The 27,531-nt window shown below is 38.6% G+C and overlaps 1 protein-coding gene across 4 annotated transcripts in view; it reads right to left on the bottom strand.

Annotated features, from left to right (window-relative positions):
- The window catches only part of LOC121377092 (solute carrier organic anion transporter family member 4A1-like), a 182,436-nt gene that overhangs the window by 5,926 nt on the left and 148,979 nt on the right, over positions 1-27,531 (bottom strand). For all 4 annotated transcript variants that reach the window (XM_041504968.1, XM_041504965.1, XM_041504967.1 and 1 more), the window contains 6 exons: positions 12,586-13,039; positions 7,087-7,189; positions 5,858-5,979; positions 4,723-4,896; positions 861-950; positions 261-465 (listed from right to left, as the gene is read on the bottom strand). In XM_041504968.1, the coding sequence (XP_041360902.1) occupies positions 261-465; positions 861-950; positions 4,723-4,896; positions 5,858-5,979; positions 7,087-7,189; positions 12,586-13,039 (1,148 nt within the window). The remainder of the gene's footprint in view (positions 1-260; positions 466-860; positions 951-4,722; positions 4,897-5,857; positions 5,980-7,086; positions 7,190-12,585; positions 13,040-27,531) is intronic.

The following is a 27,531-nucleotide window of genomic DNA, read 5'->3' as shown; positions in this document are numbered from 1 at the left end:
TCTGCATTTGTCACATGACTAAACCTCCATAGTCTGCATTTGTCATGTGACTAAACCTCCATAGTCTGCAGTCTGCATTTGTCACATGACTAAACCTCCACTTAGTCTGCATGTGTCACGTGACTAAATCTCCATAGTCTGCATTTGTCACACGACTAAACCTCCATAGTCTGCAGTCTACATTTGACATGTGACTGATAAATCATTACCACATGGTTACCAGCTAAAATGAAAAACCCAGCACACGGACACACACTTACGTCTTTGACGTGTCCCCGTAATTGACGTTGATGCCGGCAAACGGAACGTTCTCACAGTTGATCAGGAAGACAAAAATTGTTAAAAAGGCGACAGCACAGGCAATCATACACAGCCGAATTATCCCACGCATCTTCAGATTAAACCGCTTCACTAAGTAACCGCCTAGAAACGTGCCACCGCCTCCAGCCGGGATAGCCGCAAAACCTGAATGGAAGGAAATAAGGAAATGTTTTATGGATACATGGTTACAACCAACAAGCCTTGTATACCTGAGCATAATGTTTTAATGAGATTTAATTGAAGTGTGTGACATCAAAGTACATCTATACTAATCGCACATATTACTGGTAAGGCGACTTAAGAACTGATTTACTAAATATTCAATTAAAATGTTATTTTAGAAGTGTTATGGGATAAATAGAATTCACTACTCGTGTTTTTTAATATGTAAAATATCAACCTTGTCTTGTTAATCAGTATTTGTCTCGGCTGAGCTTCAGCAAATACTGATTAACATAAGACTCAGTTGATATTTTCCATATTAAAAAAAACCTCATGACAAATCCACTATTTAAAACAGGAATGAAATACACACTAACCTATGTATTGGGCAGCACTTGATGAAGGCAAGCTGAACTGAGCTTCAACAAACTTTGGACCAAATGTTGAAAATCCACTCAGAAGAATACCTAAAACAATAAAACAATTTGCAAAAACTTGGAGACAAGGACTGGGATGTGGAGGTGGGAAGTGAATGAGGTTGAAAGATACGAGGAGCTGCTAGATCGGGAAGAAATGACATGGAATTCAATGGAGAGAAAGAAAGAAGTTGGAGAGACAAGGACTGGGATGTGGAGGAAGGAATACGAGGAGTTCGGAGAGACAAGGACTGGGATGTGGAGGTGGGAAGTGAATGAGGTTGAGTGCTAATGAAATGGACATGGAATTCAATGGAGAGAATTGATACGAGGGATGTGGAGGTGGGATACGAGGAGCTGCTAGATCGGGAAGAAATGACATGGAATTCAATGGAGAGAAAGAAAGAAGTTGGAGAGACAAGGACTGGGATGTGGAGGTGGGAAGTGAATGAGGTTGAAAGATAGTAGCTGCTAGATCGGGAAGAAATGACATGGAATTCAGTGGAGAGAAAGAAAGAAGTTGGAGAGACAAGGACTGGGATCTGGAGGTGGACAGCAAAAGCAGTAGAAAGATACGAGGAGCTGCTAGTTCTGGAAGAAATGACATGGAATTCAATGGAGAGAAAGAAAGAAGTTGGAGAGACAAGGACTGGGATGTGGAGGTGGGAAGTGAATGAGGTTGAAAGATACGAGGAGCTGCTAGATCGGGAAAAAAATAGATAGATTTCAAAGAAGAGAAAGGACAGGTGGCAGTGGGATAAAATATATATATACAAATTTAAAAAAACAACAAAACCAAAAAAAACTTATGATAAAGACTATAAAAAAATAAAATCCCATTAAAGTGACATTCCTGAGTTTGCTGCAATTTTTAAGATGTTATTGACTGACGGAGACTTTTCAATGATTGTAATTGCATATCAAATATATTTTTCTGCATAAAATATTAGTGGCTGTATATTAAATGTGTTTCTGATCGTTCTAATATTAAAATTTTGTACTAGGCTAAATTTCATTTTATTTCCTAAAAATATTTTTTTCGTACATATGAAATTATTTGAAGACAAAATCCAGTTTCGGCTTCTTACAAATATTAAGATGACTAGAAACACATTGAATATACAGACACTGATATTCTGAACAAGAAAATATATTTAATATGCAAGTTTAATCGTAGAAATATTTTATTAGTCGGAAACTTCTTATAATGCAGCAAACTCAGGAATGTCCCTTTAAGTAACATTCCATTTCATATCAAAATATTTTATTAAAGAGTGAAATAACATAACCTCAAATCAAATAACATTCAACTCCATGATTAACTTTGTTTTGTTTAACACCATAGCTAGAACACATTGATTTATTAAGCATCAGCTATTGCATGTCATACAGTTGGTAATTCTGACACTTTGTCTAAATTCAGAAGAACTCCATAATCATGTTGATTAATTACTTGATAAAATGTTGTTATGGTCAATAACGTGTTCATTTGTTTACCAGTATTTCAAAATCTTAAGTAACCAGAACTCATTTCACATTATTTTGATACCCAGTTGTTTGCTTACATGAATTATATATCAAAGGCTGTGGTATGTGCTGTTGTGTCTGTGGGATGGTGCTTTAAAACATTCCTTTCTATTAATGGAAGGAAGGAAATGTTTTATTTAATGATGCACTCAACACATTTTATGTAGTTATTATATGGCATCAGACATATGGTTAAGGACCACACAGATACTGAGAGAGGAAACCCGCTGTCGCCACTTCATGGGCTACTCTTTTCGATTAACAGCAAGGGATCTTTTATATGCACCATCCCACAGACAGGATAACACATACCACGGCCTTTGATATACCAGTCGTGGTGCACTGGCTGGAACGAGAAATAGCCTAATGGGCCCTCCGATGGGGATCGATCCCAGACTGACCGCACATCAAGCGAATGCTATACCCCTGGACTACGTCCCGCCCCCTTTCTATTAATGGAAAAATGTAGTGGGTTTTCTCTCTCAGACAATATGTCAAATTTACTAAATGTTTGACATCCATGCAGTAGCCGATGATTAATAAATCAATTTGCTCTAGTGGTGTCATTAAACAAAACAAAGTTAATTATGGAGTTGAATGTTACTTGATTTGAGGGCATTTTTAGTTCGCTATTAGTTTCTTTAAACAAAACAAACCTTTGGTTTTTTCCTCTTTTTTTTACATGAATTATATTTGCAAAGTGAATAAAGTTATGATGATCCTTAAATTTGTAACCTTTAATTGTAGAATGAATGGTTCACCATATTAACCATAATCAGCAGTTTGTGTTAATTTAAAAGTTGCATGACCAACAAGCAAACCGAACAAATGTTCACGTGAAATATTGTACTGTTTACCTTCACTGGCTGTAGAATGGATGTTCATTGTGTAATCATGATTGGCAGATTGCATGAACTTAAAATTGCACAACAGTCAAGCGAACTGAATTGTTAGCGTGAAATAATTACGTAACCGCCAAATGAACTGAATGATGTTCGCATGACATAATATACCCTTTTTACCTTCACTGGCTGCGGCCATGTTGAGGAACATAATGGTTGGGTTAATCACAAGTAGTTTTATAGACAGTAGTAGATAATACACCATGTTTACCTTCACTGGCTGCGGCCATGTTGAGGAACATAATGGTTGGGTTAATCACAAGTAGTTTTATAGACAGTAGTAGATAATATATCCTGTTTACCTTCACTGGCTGTGGCCAAGTTAAGGAACATAAACGTTGGGTTAATCACAAGTAGTTTTATAGACAGCAGTAGATAATATATCCTGTTTACTTTCACTGGCTGTGGCCACGTTGAGGAATATAAATGTTGGGTTAATCACAAGTAGTTTTATAGACAGTAGTAGATAATATATCCTGTTTACCTTCACTGGCTGTGGCCAAGTTAAGGAACATAAATGTTGGGTTAATCACAAGTAGTTTTATAGACAATAGTAGATAATATACCCTTTTTACCTTCACTGGCTGCGGCCACGTTGAGGAATATAAACGTTGGGTTAATCACAAGTAGTTTTATAGACAGTAGTAGATAATACACCATGTTTACCTTCACTGGCTGCGGCCATGTTGAGGAATATAAACGTTGGGTTAATCACAAGTAGTTTTATAGACAGTAGTAGATAATATATCCTGTTTACCTTCACTGGCTGCGGCCATGTTGAGGAACATAATGGTTGGGTTAATCACAAGTAGTTTTATAGACAGTAGTAGATAATATACCCTTTTTACCTTCACTGGCTGCGGCCACGTTGAGGAATATAAACGTTGGGTTAATCACAAGTAGTTTTATAGACAGTAGTAGATAATACACCATGTTTACCTTCACTGGCTGCGGCCATGTTGAGGAACATAATGGTTGGGTTAATCACAAGTAGTTTTATAGACAGTAGTAGATAATATACCCTTTTTACCTTCACTGGCTGCGGCCACGTTGAGGAACATAAATGTTGGGTTAATCACAAGTAGTTTTATAGACAGTAGTAGATAATACACCATGTTTACCTTCACTGGCTGCGGCCATGTTAAGGAACATAATGGTTGGGTTAATCACAAGTAGTTTTATAGACAGTAGTAGATAATATATCCTGTTTACCTTCACTGGCTGCGGCCAAGTTGAGGAACATAAATGTTGGGTTAATCACAAGTAGTTTTATAGACAGTAGTAGATAATACATCCTGTTTACCTTCACTGGCTGCGGCCACGTTGAGGAACATAAACGTTGGGCTAATCACAAGTAGTTTTATAGACAGTAGTAGATAATACACCATGTTTACCTTCACTGGCTGCGGCCAAGTTGAGGAACATAAACGTTGGGTTAATCACAAGTAGTTTTATAGATAGTAGTAGATCTTTGAAGCTTTTCTTGTTGCCCACTTTCTCGACTTCGTTATTTCCTCCTTTCTTTACGTACACCTCCTTCCCTCGCTCAGACTGGTATTTACTCGCACCTGAAATTCATGTCGGAAGTCTACATTGTCTTAAAGTTGCATTATCACATTAATTTCAACAGTATAAAATGTTCAGTAGTATACTAATACAATGATGTCGTTAAAGGGACATTCCTCAGTTTGCTGCATTGTAAGATGTTTCTGACTAATAAAATATTTCTACGATTGAACTTACATATTAAATATATGTTCTTGTTTAGAATATCAGTGTCTGTATATTCAATGTTTCTGGTCGTCTTAATATTTGTAAGAAGCCCAAACTGGATTTTGTCTTCAAATAATTTCGTATGTATGAAAATTATTTTTTTGGGAAATAAAATTAAATTTATGCTAATACAAATATTACAACAATCAGAAACACATTTAATATGCAGCCACTAATATGTTATGCAGGAAAATATATTTGATATGTAATTACAATCGTTAAAAAGTCTCTGTTAGTTGATAACATCTTAAAAATTGCAGCAAACTCAGGAATATCCCTTTAACACGTGAAATAAAGAGGCAAAAATGAAATTATAGGTGGCTATTACCGTCTTCTTTGAATGTCATGTGACCTAAACAAATCGATAACGTGCGAAACCTAACTTGGTAAGATTAATACAATTTCATTAGTTTACTAGTACCTTAAATATTAACATCATAGATTAATTACCAATTAATAACCAGTCAGGGATGAGTTTTCAAATGCAAATTACAATGTTAACAACATTCACAAATTATGTGAAAATACCATTTCAGTGTCTTTGACTTCTCACTACTGCTATAATGTTAACAACTCTGTTTGGCAGAAAAATACCAAAAAAAACAACAACACATTTTGCCAGATAGATTAGTTCCCGGATGTACCTAGATGTATATAGTAAATCTGTATAGTACACCTATATAGTACACCTATATGGTACACCTATACAGTACACCTTAGACCTATACAGTACACCTACAACATATATGTACCAACCTGGGAGAGATCGAGGAAAGCCAGCCAGTGGTACAGAGATGAAGAATGCTAAGAAACCTGTGATGAGGAAACCAATCCACCAGGCTCCCACCCAGCGAGGATTAGTTGGGCCAAACGACAGACTGCAAAAAAAACAAAAATAATAATAATAATAATTTTTTGGATTTTTTAAATCATAAATTTATATCAATTTGCAACAATTGTGGATTTGTCTGGCTGAATGACACAGTCAAGTCAAGTCAAGTTATGCACATTCAGAGCAAGCTGTTGTGGTGCTCGTGTTTTCATGGCCGGAGGTATCGACCAACACCGAAAAACCAGGACAGAAAAAGGGAATGACACAGTGCAAACTAAATCTAAATATAGGGCTTAAAATAGGTAATTGAACCTGAACAAAATTTTGGAAAAATATTTTTCAATCTTCAAGTTTTAGAATTTTATTTTTATTAAATTATTTTTTTTTTTTGTGTGTGAATAATTCAAAATTAAGAAAGAATACCTAAATCTACTTATCAATGTAAGTTTTGAGAGAATTCATTTGCAGTAGCTACCATACAGAACAAGTACATGTAATTTTATCAAATATTCACGATTTTAGCTGACACTGCAGATCATAATCAATATATAATCCTTGTTTCCTGGCATGTACAGGAACAAAAAGAACCCGTAAATATATATTTAGTTTTCTTTAATTTGTAATGGTATATCAAAGGCTGTGGTATGTGCTATCCTGTTCTGTGGGATGGTGCATACAAAAGATTCCTTGCTACTAATGGAAAAATGTAGCGAGTTTCCTCAACAACTACAGGTATGTGTCAGAATTACCAAATGTCTGACATCCAATAGCCGATGATTAATAAATCAATGTGATCTAGTGGTGTCGTTATGTCTATGTGTCAGAATTACCAAATGTTTGGCATCTAATAGCCGATGATTAATAAATCAATTTGATCTAGTGGTGTCGTTAAACATTTTTAAAAAAATAAAAAAATCTTTAATTTATTTAAAATTATTCAGTTTTAATTCCAATAGGGTTTCTTTCTATTAAAAGTATCTGTCTTGTGAACATCTTAGGCCCATTTTGAAAGTCTATCAAATTTATTTTATAATGAGAAAAATATACATAATTATTTAGATATTTCAATATTAATTTAAAACATACCAATTTTGGGGCTTTAAAATAAATATCAATATATGAAGAGAATACGAAAACAATTTGTTGTCCTTACTTTGAAGTATCTGTAGCTCCTATGTCTGTGTGCATTTTAAGAAATTCCCCACCTGCCACGTAACCAATGGCAGGTCCCACAATTGCAAGTGCATAAAATATTCCTGAAATTAGAAAGAAATATTTATAAGACAGTCCATACTATTTATAAGCACTAATAATTAAATACAGTGAAACCTTTCTGAACCGGTCAGTGAAGAAACCGGAATCCAATGACCAAATTTCCTGAACAAACCGGAATCCTGTTACAAATGACCAAATTTCCTGAACAAACCGGAATCCTGTTACAAAGGACCAAATTTCCTGAACAAACTGGAATCCTGTTACAAATGACCAAATTTTCTGAACAAACTGTAATCCTGTTACAAAGGACCCAATTTTCTGAACAAACTGGAATCCTGTTACAAATGACCAAATTTTCTGAACAAACTGTAATCCTGTTACAAAGGACCAAATTTTCTGAACAAACTGTAATCCTGTTACAAAGGACCAAATTTTCTGAACAAACTGGAATCCTGTTACAAATGACCAAATTTCCTGAACAAACCGGAATCCTGTTACAAAGGACCAAATTTTCTGAACAATCTGGAATCCAGTTACAAATGACAAAATTTTCTGAACAAACCGGAATCCTGTTACAAATGACCAAATTTCCTGAACAAACTGGAATCCTGTTACAAATGACCAAATTTCCTGAACAAACCGGAATCCTGTTACAAATGACCAAATTTCCTGAACAAACCGGAATCCTGTTACAAATGACCAAATTTCCTGAACAAACCGGAATCCTGTTACAAATGACCAAATTTCCTGAACAAACCGGAATCCTGTTACAAATGACCAAATTTCCTGAACAAACCGGAATCCTGTTACAAAGGACCAAATTTTATGGTCCCAGATTTTTAAAATTCTAATATGCGACTCTCTAAAACACTGGATCCCGTTTTAAAATCGGATAAATATTTGGTCCCCAATGTGATCCAGTTTAAACAGGTTTCACTGTATTAACCTACTGTCCAGTAGTCCAGAAGCGTAGCTGATTGATGGGGACAGAGCGGATAAAAGCACCATTTTTTTTTTTACTGTTTCTGTAGATCCTACAATTAGATTTATTCCTATGAGCCAACCTGTCAGTGCTTTAGGACAAATTATATCTTGATTTCAAGATGGCCGCAATCTACGAAACAGTTTTGTCAATGGAAATGGCAGGACAGTCACACCCTATCTAGTGCCTCATGATTAGTATATATATCAAAGGCCCTGGTATGTGCTGTCATGTCTGCTGAAAAGTATAAAAGATGAAAGATCCCTTGCTGGCAGTTGCTACTTATCTCATGTGCTTTTCACATTGGGCTTTCTATGCTCCACTGCATTTGCCGGGTTGAGTATGCGAGCCCCTTCTTTTCCCTTTCCCAACATTTCTTCTGTCTTAGGTGAAGAAGCTGGCCCAAGTCAAAACAGGTGCCCAAGACAGGCGTGTGCTACAACAGCTTTCCCTTAACATACATGTTAAATTATTTGACTAACTGACAGCTACTAATGGAAAAATGTAGCAGGTTTCCTCTAACAAGGTTTGACATCACTAGAGCACATTCATATATAGTGAGTGACCGGCCTCGGTGGCATCGTGGTTAGGCCATCGGTCTAAAGGCTGGTAGGTACTGGGTTCGGATCCCAGTCGAGGCATGGAATTTTTAATCCAGATACCGACTCCAAACCCTGAGTGAGTGCTCCGCAAGGCTCAATGGGTAGGTGTAAACCACTTGCACCGACCAGTGATCCATAACTGGTTCAAGAAAGGCCATGGTTTGTGCTATCCTGCCTGTGGGAAGCGCAAATAAAAGATCCCTTGCTGCTAATCGGAAAGAGTAGCCCATGTAGTGGCGACAGTGGGTTTCCTCTCAAAATCTGTGTGGTCCTTAACCATATGTCTGACGCCATATAACCGTAAATAAAATTTGTTGAGTGCATCGTTAAATAAAACATTTCTTTCTTTCTTTCATTTGTAGTGAAGTACCCTTACAATGAACATGCTTAGAATAAACTGCTGCATAGTACGAACTGATCATACAGTTCCGTTTTATCGCCCTATACATTAACGGGACATACCTTAGTTGCTTAAACACTAACGCATATGTTTTACTATTAGAACCCTTTTTGATAACTTAAATCATACTTTACTTAGATTTTATTGTTTAGATTATCAATTTCCGTACATTCGATGTGTTTTTGGTCATCCTGGTGTTTCTAATATCACAAAATGCATTTCTCATATTTTAAAAAATGCACGTGCAGTCCGAGAAGTAACAATTATGGAGTCGAGTTCAGTCTATTTTTAGAGGGTATTTCAGCATTTCAAAGTCACAGACTCATGTTTCACTCAATTGTAACTTTATCCAAATGTGTTACAGGTTTGTAGATTACATAAACTTAGTGTTAATTTTCATGGGTTGAAACTAGGGGGTTCCCTCCCATTCTGCCTACAACCCACTTTGCCTACACCCATTTTGCCTATAACCCAGTATGCCTACACTCAGTTTGCCTACAGTGTGAAAAAGTTACATCCCCAGTTCATAGTGGGACAATCCTTATTATTTTGTGTCTCAAATCAATATAAAAATATTGTATTACATAAACAATTAAGATTATAATGAACATAAGTAATGTAATTGGGGCTTAGATGCGCAAAGGTGATTTCATGCTCTTAATGGTGATTAGTATTAGTCCAGTGATCCCATACTGTGATCTTTAATATGTGATCAAAGTGAAATGGCCTTCATGATTCTTTGATATAGGATTAAAGTTAAACTTTGTACAAAATATTTGTTTAATATTTGTGAGGTCGTTTTATAGTTTAATTGTTTTTGTTGTGTGATGTTAATCGTTTTTATAATAAAATATGTGTTTGTCATATTATTTTGTCATGTTATTTTTATATACAGGGACCATACATGGAATGCTCCACTTTTAACCGGAGATGGCATCTTTTCATACTGAGTGTAGGCAAACTGGGTTGTAGGCAAAGTGAGTGTAGGCAAAGTGGGTTGTAGGCAAACTGAGTGTAGGCAAAGTGGGTTGTAGACAAACTGAGTGTAGGCAAAGTGGGTTGTAGACAAACTGAGTGTAGGCAAACTGAGTGTAGGCAAAGTGGGTTGTAGACAAACTGAGTGTAGGCAAAGTGGGTTGTAGACAAACTGAGTGTAGGCAAAGTGGGTTGTAGGCAAACTGAGTGTAGGCAAAGTGGGTTGTAGACAAACTGAGTGTAGGCAAAGTGGGTTGTAGACAAACTGAGTGTAGGCAAAGTGGGTTGTAGACAAACTGAGTGTAGGCAAAGTGGGTTGTAGACAAACTGAGTGTAGGCAAAGTGGGTTGTAGACAAACTGAGTGTAGGCAAAGTGGGTTGTAGGCAAACTGAGTGTAGGCAAAGTGGGTTGTAGACAAACTGAGTGTAGGCAAACTGAGTGTAGGCAAAGTGGGTTGTAGACAAACTGAGTGTAGGCAAAGTGGGTTGTAGACAAACTGAGTGTAGGCAAAGTGGGTTGTAGACAAACTGAGTGTAGGCAAACTGGGTTGTAGACAAACTGAGTGTAGGCAAAGTGGGTTGTAGACAAACTGAGTGTAGGCAAAGTGGGTTGTAGACAAACTGAGTGTAGGCAAAGTGGGTTGTAGACAAACTGAGTGTAGGCAAAGTGGGTTGTAGACAAACTGAGTGTAGGCAAAGTGGGTTGTAGACAAACTGAGTGTAGGCAAAGTGGGTTGTAGACAAACTGAGTGTAGACAAACTGAGTGTAGGCAAACTGAGTGTAGGCAAAGTGGGTTGTAGACAAACTGCGTGTAGGCAAAGTGGGTTGTAGACAAACTGAGTGTAGGCAAAGTGGGTTGTAGGCAAACTGAGTGTAGGCAAAGTGGGTTGTAGACAAAATGGGAGGACACCAACTAGGGTATGTCCCTTTAATAATCAACTTATGCAAATGTTTACAACAAACTACTGCTATAACGAACTAACTATCATGGTCCCTTCCAGTTTGTTATACTTTACTGTAATTATCATTGGCAATAGGATGTCAAACATTTTGTACTTTGATATAGTCTTAAAGATGAAGAAGTTTGTTTTTGTTTTGTTTAATGATACCACTAGCAGGGTTTCTGCCAGAGGGTAAAATGGGCATGGCGCCATACCCAAAACTAATGACTCTTTATCATTATTGATTGATTTTCTTGACCTTAAACCTAAATGTAACTCATTTTCTTTGTGGGGGAGACCCCCCCCCCCCCCCCATACACCCTGTTGACTGTGGTTGCATTCAATTAAATAGCGCCATACCCAAAATTTTCTTTCTGGCAGAAACACTGACTAGAGGACATTGATTTTTATTCATCATTGGCTATTGGATGTCAAACATTTGATAATTTGACATATAGTCTTTAAGAAAGGAAACCCGGTACATTTTCCCACTAGAATCAAGGGATCTTTTATATGCAGGACAGCACATACCACAGCCTTTGATATACCAGTCATGGTGCACTGCCTAGGACGAGAAATAGCTAAAGCAAACTCACTGACGGGGATCGATCCCAGACCAATTGCACATCATGTGAGCACTTTTACCACCGACCCATGGTTTCCTCTACGACAACAGATCAAATATTTAATATCCAACAGCCAGTGATGAATAAAAATCACTAACAACGTATGCTCTAGTGGTGTCATTAAACAAAACAACCTTTTAACTTATTGCGATGATACAAAGGTCAGTAGGTAACTAGTTTTATGTGCTCATATACCGAAAGAGTTTCAAACACACCGGGGTGGGATGTAGCCTAGTGGTACAGCACTCGCTTGATGTGCAGTCAGTTTAGGATCAATCCCCGTTGGTGGCCCCATTGGGCTATTTCTTGTTCCTAATGGAGGGTGGGACGTAGCCCAGTGGTACAGTGCTCGCTTGATACACGGTCGGTGTGGGGTCAATCCCTGTCAGTAGGCCCATTGGGCTATTTCTCTTTCCAGCCAGTGCTCCACAACTGGTGTAACAAATGCCATAGTACGTACTATCCTGTCTGTGGGATGGTGCATATAAAAAAATCCCTTGCTGCTAAATCGAAAAAGAGTAGCTCATGGAAGTGGCGACAGCAGGTTTTTTCTCTATATATCTGTGTGGTCCTTAACTATATGTCCGACGCCATATAACCGTAAATAAAATGTGTTGAGTGCGTTGTTAAATAAGACAGTCCCTTAACTTGAGGGCATCGTTACATAAACCATTTCCTTCCTTCCCTAGCTATTATTCAATCGATAATCAAATATACTAGTAGTACACATTGACCTGCATTAACCTGCCACCTGCCTTAATAGACCAAATTTCTAAATTATCATATCAAATATAGTATAAAGTGACCTGTTTTCAACAGCAACCTATTTCTAGAGCCCAAAATGTATTGAGTGCGTCGTTAAATAAAACATTTCCTTCGAACACACCGCCGATACAAAAATTGTACTCACCAATATAAAACGAGGACGAACGCGGCGGAAGATTTTCATCCAGGTAGTTGACTCCGAGCGTATAGAGAGGAGAGGCCCCTGCCCCGTGTAGCAGCTGCCCCAGGAAGAAGACATATTTATAATTTGATAGACTCTGGGGTGTGTTCGTATCACACAGGCTCGTTTGGTTCACACCAGGTAAACACAAGTTCTCCGAAGTGTGAGACACACGGTAGAGATCCGTCGTGAAGTGGGGGAGGGAAAAAACAAATGAGCCCACACCGAGGATAAATATTCCGATGCCGAGATATCGCGGCTTTAAGCCGAGTCCACCGAAGTAGGTGACCGGAATTAAGGAGAGGACAGCAGCGATGTCGTAACAGCTGGCGATCGCTCCCGATTCGGTGCTGCTGATCTCGAAGCGTTTTTCGATGCTTGATATGACGACGTTGACGAACCCGTTGACAACTACTCCCTGGAAAATAAAAATATGTATAAATAATTTTTTACGTTTTTTTTTTTTTTTGGGTGTGTGTGTGCGTTTTTCGCATCTTTATCTTTGTTTCGATTTGTTTATTTTGCTGTATAAATGAAAATAAATATGTATAAATAAACAAACAAAAATACAATTTTTTTGTTTCCCATACCTTTATCTTTGGTTTGCTTTGTTTATTTTGCTGTATATATATACATATAAATATATATATATATATATATATATATATATATATATATATATATAAATATATATATATATAAAATTGTGTAAATTAAACAAACAAAAAACACAAAGGTATAGATGAATGAATTGCTGGATGGATAATTTAACGAATGGATGGATGGATGGGTGGATGGATGGATGGATGGATGGATGAATGAATGGATGGGTGGATGCATGGGTGGATGGATGGATGGATGCATGCAAGAATGGATGGATGCATGCATGCATGAATGGATGGATGCATGCATGCATGCATGAATGGATGTATGGATGGATGCATGGATGCCTGCACGCATGCAAGAATGGATGGATGGATGCATGCATGCATGAATGGATGGATGCATGGGTGGATGGATGGATGCATGCATGAATGAATGGATGGATGCATGGATAAATGAATGAATGGATTAATGTAAAATATATACTCTTCAAAAAAAGAAACGCAAAAGGGGGGTTATAACTCCGATTTTATGTTTCCTACCGGTTTCATGCTTTGTGAATATAAGGTCATTGCATGCCCAAACACATTCCCCCCGAAAGGTTAAATGTAACAATAAAGTTCCAAAATGTGAATATTCGCAAAAAACAGCCACGTGAAATCGTCACCACTGCACGGCGTTAATGCACGTGCAACATAACACAAGATATATATATGTATTTGTCGCTATGTATGTGTGTGTATATATCTCAAAGCAACAAGATACTGTAAGTTGCACTTGGCGAAATGATTTGCCAGGGTGTCCCCAAGATATCTCCATGATCCTTACCAGCACATTCAACACGTGACCTCCCTATCCGTGACCACGTTTACTGATGTCATGGTTAGGCCATCGGTCAACAGGCTGGTAGGTACTGGCTTCGGATCCCAGTTGAGGCATGGGATTTTTAATCCAGATACCGACTCCAAACCCTGAGTGAGTGCTCCGCAAAGCTCAATGGGTAGGTGTAAACCACTTGCACCAACCAGTGATCCATAACTGGTTCAACAAAGACCATGGTTTGTGCTATCCTGACTGGGAAGTGCAAATAAAAGATCCCTTGCTGCTAATCGGAAAGAGTAGCCCATGAAGTGGCGACAGCGGGTTTCCTCTCAAAATATGTGTGGTCCTTAACCATATGTCTGATGCGATATAACCGTAAATAAAATGTGTTGAGTGCATTGTTAAATAAAACATTTCTTTCTTTCCATAAAGCGATGACGTTAACAGTCATGCATCAAGTATATGGAGAGGTTGGTGATCAGACAATCAAAGGTGCAAAATGTCATCAAAGCATGAGTCTCTGGAATCTATTTCATACAATACTTTCAGTAGGGAAAAAAATGTTTGATTAATGACAGCTCAGCATATTTTAAACTATATATACCAGTAATATGGTATCCGTGACACTTGTTCTATATTGAGAAGGAGAGCAGAAACCCACTGCCAAGGTATAAGCTAGTGCTACCATAACAGCAGCAAGGAATTTTGTACAAAAGAATTTTATTGCATTCATTTAACTTATTCTTAGGCATATATCCAATTACGGTTTAAACATGCTGTCCTGGGCAAACACCTCAGCTATCTGGATTGTCTGGTCAAGGACAGTGGGTGAGTGGTTATGCATGTAGTTGCTAATGGAGAGAGATAGAGAGAGAGAGAGAGAGAGAGAGAGAGAGAGAGAGAGAGAGAGAGAGAGAGAGAGAGAGCCAAGAGAGAGAGAGACCAGACAGAGAAGGAGAGAGAAGAATTTTAGATTCATTTAACTTATTCTTAGGCAGATATCCAATTAGGGAAGACGGTTTAAACATGCTGGGAAGGAGAGAGAGAGAGAGAGAGAGAGAGGGAGGGAGGGAAGGAGGGAAGGAGAGAGGGAGAGAGGGGGGAGAGAGAGAGAGAGAGAGAGAGAGAGAGAGAGAGAGAGAGAGAGAGAGAGAGAGAGACTGAGACTGAGAGAGATGTTGGTGTACTGGCCATACACCTACCCACTGAGTCATTAAAACTTACTCAGGGTAGGAGCTGGTACTGGGGAGTGAACCCAATACCTTCCACTCTGCTTTCAGTTCAATGGCTTAACCACCACACCACAGAAGCGAGTAACAGGTGAAATAATTTAACTGGTTCTCCTCCAGGTACAGCCATTTCTGACTCACTTCCCTGTTGATTTAGAAGTTTCACAGCTTGTACATGAATTACACACAAAATAGATTGATTATTGAATACCATTTAAACTGAACAAAGCAAGCTTTTGAAGTGATCCATTTTAATAGCTATGTAATGTGTAAACAATGGAAACTCCATACTGATGACAGCTGTAACGTATTTCCTAAATGTAATAGGAGGGCTGCTTCGGAAATTACTACAAAGGGTAAAATTATTACAGTTTGTTAAAAAACATTTTTTGTTGTTATTTTTTTTAATTTTTTTTTTTAACAAAAACAAAAAACAAACAAACAAAACAAAAACAAACCCAATAAACAACCATAACCAAAAACAACAAAACAAAACAAAACTCTATATTGACACAAATATGTTTAATCAAAACGTTTGTTTCACACAAACGATCCAATTATTTGTTTTTAAAGGGACATTCCTGACTTTGCTACATTGTAAGATGTTTTCGACTAATACAATATTTCTACTATTAAACTTACATATTAAATATACTGTCTTGTTTAGAATGATTATCAGTGTCTGTATATTCAATGTGTTTCTGGTCGTCTTAATAGTTGTAAGAAGCCCAAACTGGATTTTGTTTTCAAATAATTTAAAATGTACAAAAAAATATGTTTTAGGAAATAAAATGAAATTTAACCTAGTACAAATATTAGAACGACCAAAAACACGTTTAATATACAGCCACTAACATTTTATGCAGAAACATATATTTGATATGTAATTACAGTCGTCAAAAACTCTCTGTTAACATCTTAAAAATTGCAGCAAACTCAGGAATGCCCCTTTAAAAAGTCTCTGTTAGTCGATAACATTTTAAAAATTGCAGCAAACTCAGGAATGCCCCTTTAAAAAGTCTCTGTTAGTCGATAACATTTTAAAAATTGCAGCAAACTCAGGAATGCCCCTTTAAAAAGTCTCTGTTAGTCGAGTAAACATTTTAAAAATTGCAGCAAACTCAGGAATGTCCCTTTAAAGTTAAAGTTAATACATTGGACTCAAGTACTCGAGGGTCAAAGTCAACCTGGACCCAAATACCTGACACATCCCTAGATGATGCTAAGACTAAGGAATAAAGTAAAACTGCATAACACATCTTAATTCCAGCGCTCAACATGGATGCCAAATCATGCCATTGTATTGCATTCCATACTTTTGTTTTACGCCTGTCTTATAGCCCTATAATGTAACCGGCGGGAAGCATATGGCAAAATGACGTAACACAATATAATTAAAAAAGAGTGTTCTTCCTTGTACAGGTACTCGAGTCCTGTGAACGGACTCAGATTTTTGCTAGACTCAGTCCATGCCCAAGTACTCGAGTCCTGTGAACGGACTCAGATTTTTGCTAGACTCAGTCCATGCCCAAGTACTCGAGTCCTGTGAACGGACTCAGATTTTTGCTAGACTCAGTCCATGCCCAAGTACTCGAGTCCTGTGAACGGACTCAGATTTTTGCTACACTCAGTCCATGCCCAAGTACTCGAGTCCTGTGAACGGACTCAGATTTTTGCTACACTCAGTCCATGCCCAAGTACTCGAGTACTGGTGAAGACTCTAACTACAAGTTATTTATTTCTGAGCTGATTGATTTGTAAACTTCAGACAAAAATAGTAATTTTTTGTTATTTCCAAAACACGTTTACATTACTTCTTACGTCAGACGAAACTGAAATTATTTTCAAAAAACATTTTTACAGAATGATGAGATGGAGTGTAGTTTAATGTGCTCATATACCACATGGGTTTCGAACATGCTGCAAAAGGGTTAAAATTCTACTCTGTATCTCTGTATGTTTCGTTTCCAAGACAACAAACATTTTGTGGTAATCGCATTAAGCATTAACTGTGTCAACAGCGAATACCAGACCACCTACTAACGACAAAATCAGCCGATGTTTTCTGAACACAGAAATAAACAAATTTCAACACCAGAATAAATATTTATGCTCAGATATGACTTATGCAGGAAACACTAATGGCAAAACAAAATCGCTAAGTGGCCTCAAACAGCAGGTGGTTGTTTACAACAGGTTAACATATACATCTACAGTCGAACTTGTATATAACAACCACTCAAGTGACTGACAGAAAATGGTCATTATAGACAGGTGGCCTTTATATAGATTAACAAAAGGATTAAAATAATGCTTAGCATTAGTAAACGTGTTTACGAAAATAACATCATATGATAACATCTTTGTCGAGTGGAATCAAATCTCCAAACTTTCCGGTCACATGACACAATGGCGGCATTGCAGATAACAATGGGATTTACTGGGAACTAAATTGCTGTATGATCATATATGGTGAGAAGAATATGATTTTGTTTTTTTTCAAATAATGTTTTGGCCGGTAATGCAGCTTCAGACCTTATTTTTGCTGAATAATAGTGGCCGCTGGCTGCATTGGGACAGGTGGTCGTTCTATAGAGGTCAGATAAAGAATAAATGTGTTAGGAGGGGGTTCGGGCGGTCGTTAAGGGCAGGTGGCCGTTATATAGACGTGCCTGTTAGACCAAGTTCGACTGTACTTTTAACAGTCAATCTGATAGAATGGTAGTTATCTTTTAAAAAGTGGCTGCTTAACACAGGTCAGTTTATACTGCACGATAATTTACAATTTATACTACATACATGTATATGTATGTATAACCCATGATGACATGTTCAGGAATGTTTAGATGGGATGTGATAGCCGTACACTGGATTTTCCCTTAAAATATTTTTAAAAAATAGGACTGCCGTGTACTTGCCTCGGTGGTGTCATGGTTAAACCATCGGACTTAAGGCTGGTAGGTACAGGGTTCGCAGCCTGGTACCAGCTCCTACCCAGAGCAAGGTTTAACGACTCAATGGGTCTAAGACCTCTACTCTACACACTCTTCTCTCTCACTAACCACTAACACAACTAATACACTGTCCTAGACAGACAGCCCAGATAGCTGAGGTGTGTGCCTAGGACAGCGTGCTTGAACATTAATTGGATATAAGCACGAAAATAAGTTGAAATGAAATAAATGAATCAAAGTCTGGCAAGATGGTCTCTATAGAAAGGTGGCCACTTAATACAGGTCAGTTTTATTGTTTAGGAAGGGGTGAGACGTAGCCCAGTGGTAAAGTGCTTGCTTGATGCACAGTCAGTTTGGGATCGATCCCCGTCGGTGGGGCCATTGGTACATCAAAGGCCGTGAAAATGGTTTATTTAACGATGCACTCAACACATTTTATTTATGGTTATATGGCATCGGACATATGGTTAAAGACCACACAAATATTGAGGGAGGAAACCCGCTGTCGCCACTTCATAGGCTACTCTTTTCGATTAGCAGCAAGGGATCTTTTATATGCACCATCCCACAGACAGGATAGGACATACCACTGCCTTTGTTGTACCAGTCGTGGTGCACTGGCTGGAGCGAGTTTAAGAGAAGATGACTAGAGACAAGGTCAATGTGTTCAATGTATTTAGTGCTTATTGTGCCTCTCTGAGGAGTATGTTTGGAATTATAGCCACGAATGCCAAGCTCTTCCACACATTAACCTTTCAGTACTATCTGAATCAATGTCACAAATGTCGGCACCAGCTTCGTTGGTGGTTAGCACTTAGTGGAATACATTATTGTAAGATATGAAATGAATGGATGGACGGATGGACGGATGGACGGATGGATGGATGGTTGGTTGGTTGGTTGGCTGGTTGGTTAGTTGGTTGGTTGGGTGGGTGGACAGATGGATGGATGGATGGACAGATGGATGAATAGGTGAATGGATGGGTGGATGGATGGATGGGTGGATGGATGGATGGGTGAATGGGTGAATGGGTGAATGGGTGAATGGATGGGTGAATGGGTGAATGGATGGATGTATGGATGGGTGGATGGGTGAATGAATGGATGGATGGATGGATGGATGGATGGATGGGTGAATGGGTGGATGGATGGATGGATGAATGAATGGATGGATGGATGAATGGATGAATGGATGGATGGATGAATGGATGGATGGATGGATGGATGGGTGGATGGTTTTTGGATGGATGGATGGATGGATAGATGGATGGATGGTTGGGTGCATGGATGGGTGAATGGGTGAATGGATGGGTGAATGGGTGAATGGATGGATGTATGGATGGGTGGATGGGTGAATGAATGGATGGATGGATGGATGGATGGGTGAATGGGTGGATGGATGGATGGATGAATGGATGGATGGATGAATGGATGGATGGATGGATGAATGGATGAATGGATGGATGGATGGATGGATGGATGGATGGATGGAGATGAATGGGTTCATGGATGGATGGATGGGTGGATGGTTTTTGGATGGATGGATGGATGGATAGATGGATGGATGGTTGGGTGCATGGATGGGTGTATGGATGGATGGATGGGTGGATGGATGGGTGTATAGATGGATGGATGGATGGATGGATGGATGAATCAAACATGTTAAAAAATTAAAATTATAGGGGGAAATGTTTTATAAAAAAGGATTGAAAAATGTCCTGTTTTTTGGCTATTATAGGCAATGTTCCTATGCAGAGTCGGATTGATAATACACTAGTCTAGATCGAACAGACATTGACACACAAATATTTGGCAGGTTATTGTACCAGGTCAATATGCTCCATAGAACCCAGTCAGATGTGATGTACAGGAATACTCAATTAAGTGTTGTGTTGTTTTTCTCTTTCTGTTTGCTTACTTCTGTCAGACAGATATTGTTACTTAATTACTCCACCAGTCACAGCATCCTACCATGGCAGGGGCAAGACATAGCTAGAGCTGGGCGGTATTGAAATTTGAGGCTCGGTATCGATATCGGTATTTTGGGGTGATTTACCTCGGTTTCGGTACGGTATTCGGTATTGACACAATCGAGCGGTATTTTCGGCATACACGGCTTTATATACATGCATGCCTAAAATAAGGCTCACCCGCTAATTTCAAATAAATACAATTAAATTCCAAATACAGGGCTCTCGTCTGATTTATACCAACCCATTTTGCGTTCGTCAGATATATTATATATATTAGTGCTTTACTAAATGCCGGGAAATATTTTTCAATACCGAAATTTCGGTATTTTGAAATTTGCTCGGTACGGTAAATCGGTATTGACATAATACCGATACCGAACGGTATATACGGTATACCGCCCAGCTCTGGACATAGCCCAGTGGTAGAGCACTCGTCTGATGCATGGTCAGCCTGGATCGATCCCCATCAGTGGACCCATCAAGCCAGTTATAGTCTCCATAATTTTTAAATCATTCCTATTTCAGTAGGGTTATCATTTGGGTGGGTGTGTGTGGAGGGGGTGGGGGAGAGTCACCCGATATATAATGCATGTTGGTGTATCTGGAATAATGCACATTTCCTTTTTCAGGATTGAAAAGAATGAAAAAAAAAAGTTTTTTTATTTAACGACGCCGCTAGAGCACATTGATTTTTTATCTTATCATCGGCTATTGGACGTCAAACATATGGTCATTCTGACACTGTTTTTAGAGGAAACCCGCTGTCGCCACATAGGCTACTCTTTTACAACAGGCAGCAAGGGATCTTTTATTTGCGCTTCCCACAGGCAGGATAGCACAAACCATGGCCTTTGTTGAACCAGTTATGGATCACTGGTCGGTGCAAGTGGTTTACACCTACCCATTGAGCCTTGCGGTGCACTCACTCAGGATTTGGAGTCGGTATCTGGATTAAAAATCCCATGCCTCGACTGGGATCCGAACCCAGTACCTACCAGCCTGTAGACCGATGGCCTGCCACGACGCCACCGAGGCCGGTTGAAAAGAATGAATGCTCACCTGAACTTACTAACAATATTCAACAGTACAAGTGGGATCGGTCTCCGTTGATGAACCCATTGGGTTATTTCTCGTTCCAGCCAGTGCACCACAACTGGTATATCAAAGGCCGTGGTATGTGCTATCTTGTCTGTGGGATGGTGAATATGAAAGATCCCTTGCTGCTGATCAAAAAGAGTAGCCCATGAAGTGGTGACAGTGGGTTTCCTCTCTCTATATCTGTGTGATCCATAACCATATATGTCTAATGCCATATAACCATAAATAAAATGTGTTGAGTGTGTCGTTAAATAAAACATTTCCTTCTTCAACAGTACAAGTATCTCTTTGTTGTGTTTATGCGCAGATTCATACATAATTATGTGTATACATTACAGGGCATGTGTAGACATAAATAAATATTGCATGTACCGCTATGCACGAGTGACTAGATTTCATTACAGATGTAATGTATGCAGATCAAGATACAAAACACGTTAAAACACACTTTGTGTGGGACCTAGTACTGGGGTGTGAACCCAGTACCGTATATCTTCGCCTATAAGTCGAATTTTTTTCACCCAAAAATTATTTTATAACTTGGGGGGTCGACTTATAAGAGGGTAAAAAAATTTCACCAAAAAATATTACTGTTTTGGGGATTATTTTACAAGTTTTATTGTTGTAGTATGCCATGTATTTATACTCAAATATGTTAATTTGACACATTTATTTTTTATAACCTATTTTTTTTGGCATTAGAACGGTTTTGGTTATGCGAAAAGGCATACGATCTCACTCACATGCCAAGACAACAGTCCACTTAGTTAAATTAACAGTCATAACTAATAGTAAAAATGTAAACAATACTAACTACCTGTTGCCTGAGTTTATTTTGAAATCTGGTCACTGGCATTAATGGTTGTTCAAACAATGTTTTGGCGGTGATTAACTTCATGAATATTACTAAGCTTTCCCTTAAAATAGACTGATCTCTGCAGTTCACTTATCTAGAGCAATAGGGACACACATCATTTGGTACAAAAACCAGTGTACTTTCCAGAGTTATCCTCCTTACATGTATTAATATGGCGGCAAAACGTGATACTTTCAGTTTTATCGTAGTGATCTGTTGTCAGTGTTTATAAATAAAGTTGTTGTCTGTGCACAAAACCATCTGTACAGTACTATACAGTAACAGTCAAACAGCTTTCACTCTCTACTAAGGGAATATTTCGTTTTGATGCTATGTAATAATGATAGTTTGATTGGAATAGTCTGATCATATTGCGATGTACAAAACGTGAAAACCGAAGTTTGTAAAATAATTTTCTTTTGTTCAAATATTATTGTTCTCATGTGCTGAAAATAAGAAATATTTCAACATTTATAAGTAGTTTTTCATGGGTCGACTTATAAACGGGTCAATAAAAAAATACGTTTTCAGGGCTTGAAATTAGGGACTCGACTTGTAGCCGAGATCGACTTACAGGCGAAGATATACGGTACCTAGAAAATTAACATAGTACCTACCAGCCCTATTTCTGATGGGTCTATGATCGATCCCCATCGGTGGGCCCATTGGGCTATTTCTTGTTCCAGCCAGTGCACCATGACTGGTGGTATGTCACGTTTGGAGAGACAAGGACTGGGATGAGGAGGCGGACAGCGAAAGAAGTTGAAAAATAGGAGGAGTTGCCAGATCGGGAAGAAATGAGATGGAATTCAAAGGAGTAAAAAGAAAGGGGCAGCGGGATTAGAAAGAAAAAAAAGGACTGTGGTATGTACTATCCTGTCTGTGGGATGGAAGATAGAAAAAAATCCCTTGCTACTTATGTGAAAATATAGTAGGTATACTCTCTAAGACAAGTACCAATAGCCGATTGTAAATAAAAGAATGTGCTCTAGCCAGTGTTACAGAAAACAAACTTTTAAAATCTGATGGCTTACCCTGTGGATTATGCGAACGTTTGTGTGTTTGTTTGTTTGTTTGACTCATTGTTACCGAGATGCTGTGTTTTTTGTTTACCACCGGTATTTAACACCTACTGTCAGTACTGGCAGGAGTATGTTGGGAACGAGTCACAAATGAAAATACTAGATTCTTGTAAAGGGCGTCTTTCTCATACTCGGCACTGATGAAACGGATGTACACATAACCTTTGTTGGTGGTTAGGAGCAGTAACACGCCGAACGTGAAGACAAGAACAACAACTGATGTGTGAGGATGGGTGTGGATGGATGGATGAATTGAAGGATGAATGGGTAGGTTCTGAATGAGTCAGTGTTCAAATGGATGAATGGGATGGAGGAAGGAAGGATGGGTTGGTGGGATAGTTATGGATGAATGATGGATGAATAGATGGAAAGATGGGTGGACAGCCACTATATTACTTTTTTCTCATAGGCATTGGATAAAAGCACACAATTTTTATTTTTTATTAATGACACCCCCACACACCCACACTGTACCAGAATATAATAGAGTTGTCATTTATATGTATGTACCTGCATACACATATATAATATAAATTATGTACAGAAACTGGCAAGTGATCTTGTACTAGCTTCTATACAGACATTCCATGTATGTTCATCATTCCTGGGATGCCCTGCTGACACCATCAGGTAATTTACAAGGCTAATAAGGTAACTTGCTTAACAGAGGTTAAATCTGTACAATTAGATCATGTGGGTGTGTTAAGGTGGCCAATTTTTCCTGTCCTGGATGGAAGGAATGAAAGAAAATGTTTTATTTAACGATGCACTCAACACATGTTATTTACATGTATATGGCATCGGGCATATGGTTAAGGACCACACAGATATTGAGAAAGGAAACCCACTGTTGCCACTTTATGGGCTACTCGATCAGCAGCAAGGGATCTTTTATATGCACCATCCCACAGACAGGATAGTACATACCATGGACCTTTGTTACACCAGTTGTGGAGCACTGGCTGAAACGAGAAATAGCCCAATGGGCCCACGGATGGGGATTGATCCCAGACCAACCGTGCATCAAGCGAATGCTTTACCACTGGGCTACATCCCACCCCCTATTTTAAAGAAAACACCAACATGCATTTTGTATGTTAAAGTTTGTTTTGTTTAACAACACCACTAGAGCACATTGATTTATTAATCATCGGCTATTGGATGTCAAACATTTGGTAATTCTGACAGATATCCTTAGTGAGGAAACCCACTGCATTTTTCCTAATGCAGCAAGGGATCTTTTGTATGCACCATCCTACAGAAAGGATAGCACATACCACGGCCTTTAATATACCAGTCATAGTGCACTGGCTGGAATGAGAAATAGACCAATGGGCCCACTGATGGTGTTCGATCCTAGACTGACTGCACATCAAGACGGCGTTTTACCACTGGGCTACGTCCCACACCCTGCATTATAAAAAGGCTACATTCCATACAATGTACCCAACAAACCAAGATATTACATTACCCTCCCACCCTGCACCCAGCCCCCCCCCCCCCCCCCCCCCACACTCAGAGATTAAAAAGAAACAAATCCATTCTTTTCATTGTTAAACACTGGATTTTCAGGGGACTTTAAAATTTAGCAGTGCGTTTGTTGAGGAGTGGGTGGGGGTTGGGGGTGAGGGGGAGATTGCACCTCAAGAAAATTCCTTGGTCACATGTCTTCTGGATCATGGCAAAGTATTTCCGCCAATTTGAAATTCAGCAATGTGTGTGAGTGGAACGGGTGGGGGGGGGGGGGGGGGGGGAGGGGTTTTTTACACCCCCCCCCCCCCCCCCCCCCCCAACACATTCTTCTTGGCTTCATGCCTTCTGTCTCACAGCAAATTAAGTATACTGATGGGGAAAGAAATAAAGGATCACACAGATAGCAACAAGAAAATAATGACTGCATCAAAAATCAATTCATATTGTCAGAAGTTGACTGGGAACATATAGGCAGCACATTCAACACTACAGACATTCAGTCCCACATTACAACTTGGTATGAAATACAGACATTACTACGCTAGTTGTGAATTAAATTTGGTCTACAATTCCATTTGTTCCCTTATTTCTTTCCATCAGTATATTTCCTATATTCCAATTCTAAAGAGGTCTTCAGACATCTTGTACTAGCTTCTACACAGAATGTCCGTGTATACAGATCATTCTCCCGATGCACTGCTGACACTGGGGTGAAGTGATGAGCAATGGACATGTTAATTATTGGGTTTACCTACTCAACCCTTCACCACAATCTGTACTTGATCCTTTGTTTATTTCTACATCAGGCTCTCGGTGCATTTCACTTTTAATATATTTCTGTACTGATGGCAGGGCTTCAAACTCGCCAAATAATATGGTGACCCAAAAAATAATAATGGATGTTGGCAAATTAAGGTAAGTGAACCATGTACCATGAGCAAGATTTTAATGTGAAATAAATATATGCAATACAAATATTAATAGTGGCTCATATGTTATAGCTCTAAAGAAGATAGTATTTGGGTGACTAATGCTATTATTTTTTAATATTTAAGTTGCCCAAACAGGACATTGGTTGCATTTGGCTACCTGACCACAGGCTGTTTCGAGCTCTGTGATGGTTCAATCAAGGTTCAAGTACGATGTCTGGGGCACAATATTTCATCTACATTTATGTAGATGGATGATTTTTTACACAATGCAAGTTGATCAAACGTTAAAGCAGGGCTCGAAATTAACAGAGCAACTACCACTCGCAATATATTTTCTCGTAATCTGTTTCAAACATGCTCTTCTTTTAATTGTTTTTTATCTTACAGTACAGGACAACAATAAATCATATCACATGACACTGTAATCCATATTCATGAGCATATAACCATTAATCTTTTTTTTCATTCATCAGATATCGAAGAAATATAACGATCCAAAAGTCCTTGGACAGAAACCAAAAATATAAGTGTTAAAGGGACACACCCTAGTTACGGCTAGTTGTTAACCATTACGGCGTTGTTTTTCGCTATTAAACCCATTTTTTTCACAAATAAAATTGCACTTTACTTACCGTTTATTATTTAGAATATACATTTCCATTCACCTGAAGTGTTTTTTGGTAATCCTGGTAATCCTGGTTTTTGTAATACCAGAAAATGCATTTTTCGTATTTCTTAAAAACACACGCACGTTTGAGAAAAACCCGTTGAGCAGACAAGGTCTAATCTATTTTTAGACGGGATATTTCCATTTCAGTGTCACAGACGTTGGTATACCACGTGACCGTTATCATTTTGGTTCGGTTTGTTTTCTCGTGCACGGTTTGCGCAATCAACATCCGATTTGTTGTTGTTCATTTGTGAGATTTTTCTTCCAATAATTTTGCTAAGTCTTACGATATCTGGAGAGGCGGATACAACCAGGACAGAACAGTTGGAACATGTCCAGGAGAGGTGAAAAGAACGCACCCCAAGTCTGTGCGCACTCTGTGAAATTTGTTGTGACGTAGGCATTGTTGTGCTTCGAGCGACATCTACCGGTGACATCAGAATACGAACTTTCAAAATTATTTAAAGCAATTGGGACATGGAGATTCCCATGGTATTTATCGATATAAAACCTGCTTTTTCACTCCATTTGATAAAAACGTGATCTAAATGTGTTACAGGTTTGTAGATTAACCAGATTATAATTTATTTTCGCTGGATGGAACTAGGGCGTGCGGCTTTAAATAAAAATAAATAAACAGAGGATACTCCCTGAGTGTCTTGTGATATTATAATTTATCGGCAAGCCTCGCATTTCATACTTTTATCAACTTGTGCTGATAAATTATATCACAAGACACGAGGGGTGTATTCTTTTTATCATCCAGTATCATTCTTTTCACTTGCGACAGTTGTAAACAATGTCAGTAATGTGGGTTGAATGTCAGCAGTAGACTCGTTAACTAGCAGTTAGTTTGCTTTGTTTAATGACACCACTAGAGCACACTGATTCGTGAATCATCGGCGACTGGATGTCAAACATTTGGTAATTGTTACATATAGCCTCAGAGAAGAAACCCACTACATTTTTCAGTTAGTAATAAGGGATCTTTTATATGCACCATCCCACAGACAGGACTGCACTTACCACAGCCTTTGATATACCAGTTATGGTGCACTGGCTGGAATGAGAAATAGATCAATACGACCACCGATTGGGATTGATCCTAGATTGCCCACACAACAAGCGAGTGGTTTACCACTGGGCTACATCCAGACCTTGGTGTATCAAAGGCCATGTTATGTACTGTTCTGTCTGTGACAAAATGCATATAAAATG

This window comes from Gigantopelta aegis, chromosome 7 (genome assembly GCF_016097555.1).
Source record: "Gigantopelta aegis isolate Gae_Host chromosome 7, Gae_host_genome, whole genome shotgun sequence".
Taxonomy (NCBI): domain Eukaryota; kingdom Metazoa; phylum Mollusca; class Gastropoda; order Neomphalida; family Peltospiridae; genus Gigantopelta; species Gigantopelta aegis.
This window is presented reverse-complemented; position numbering and strand designations above follow the sequence as displayed.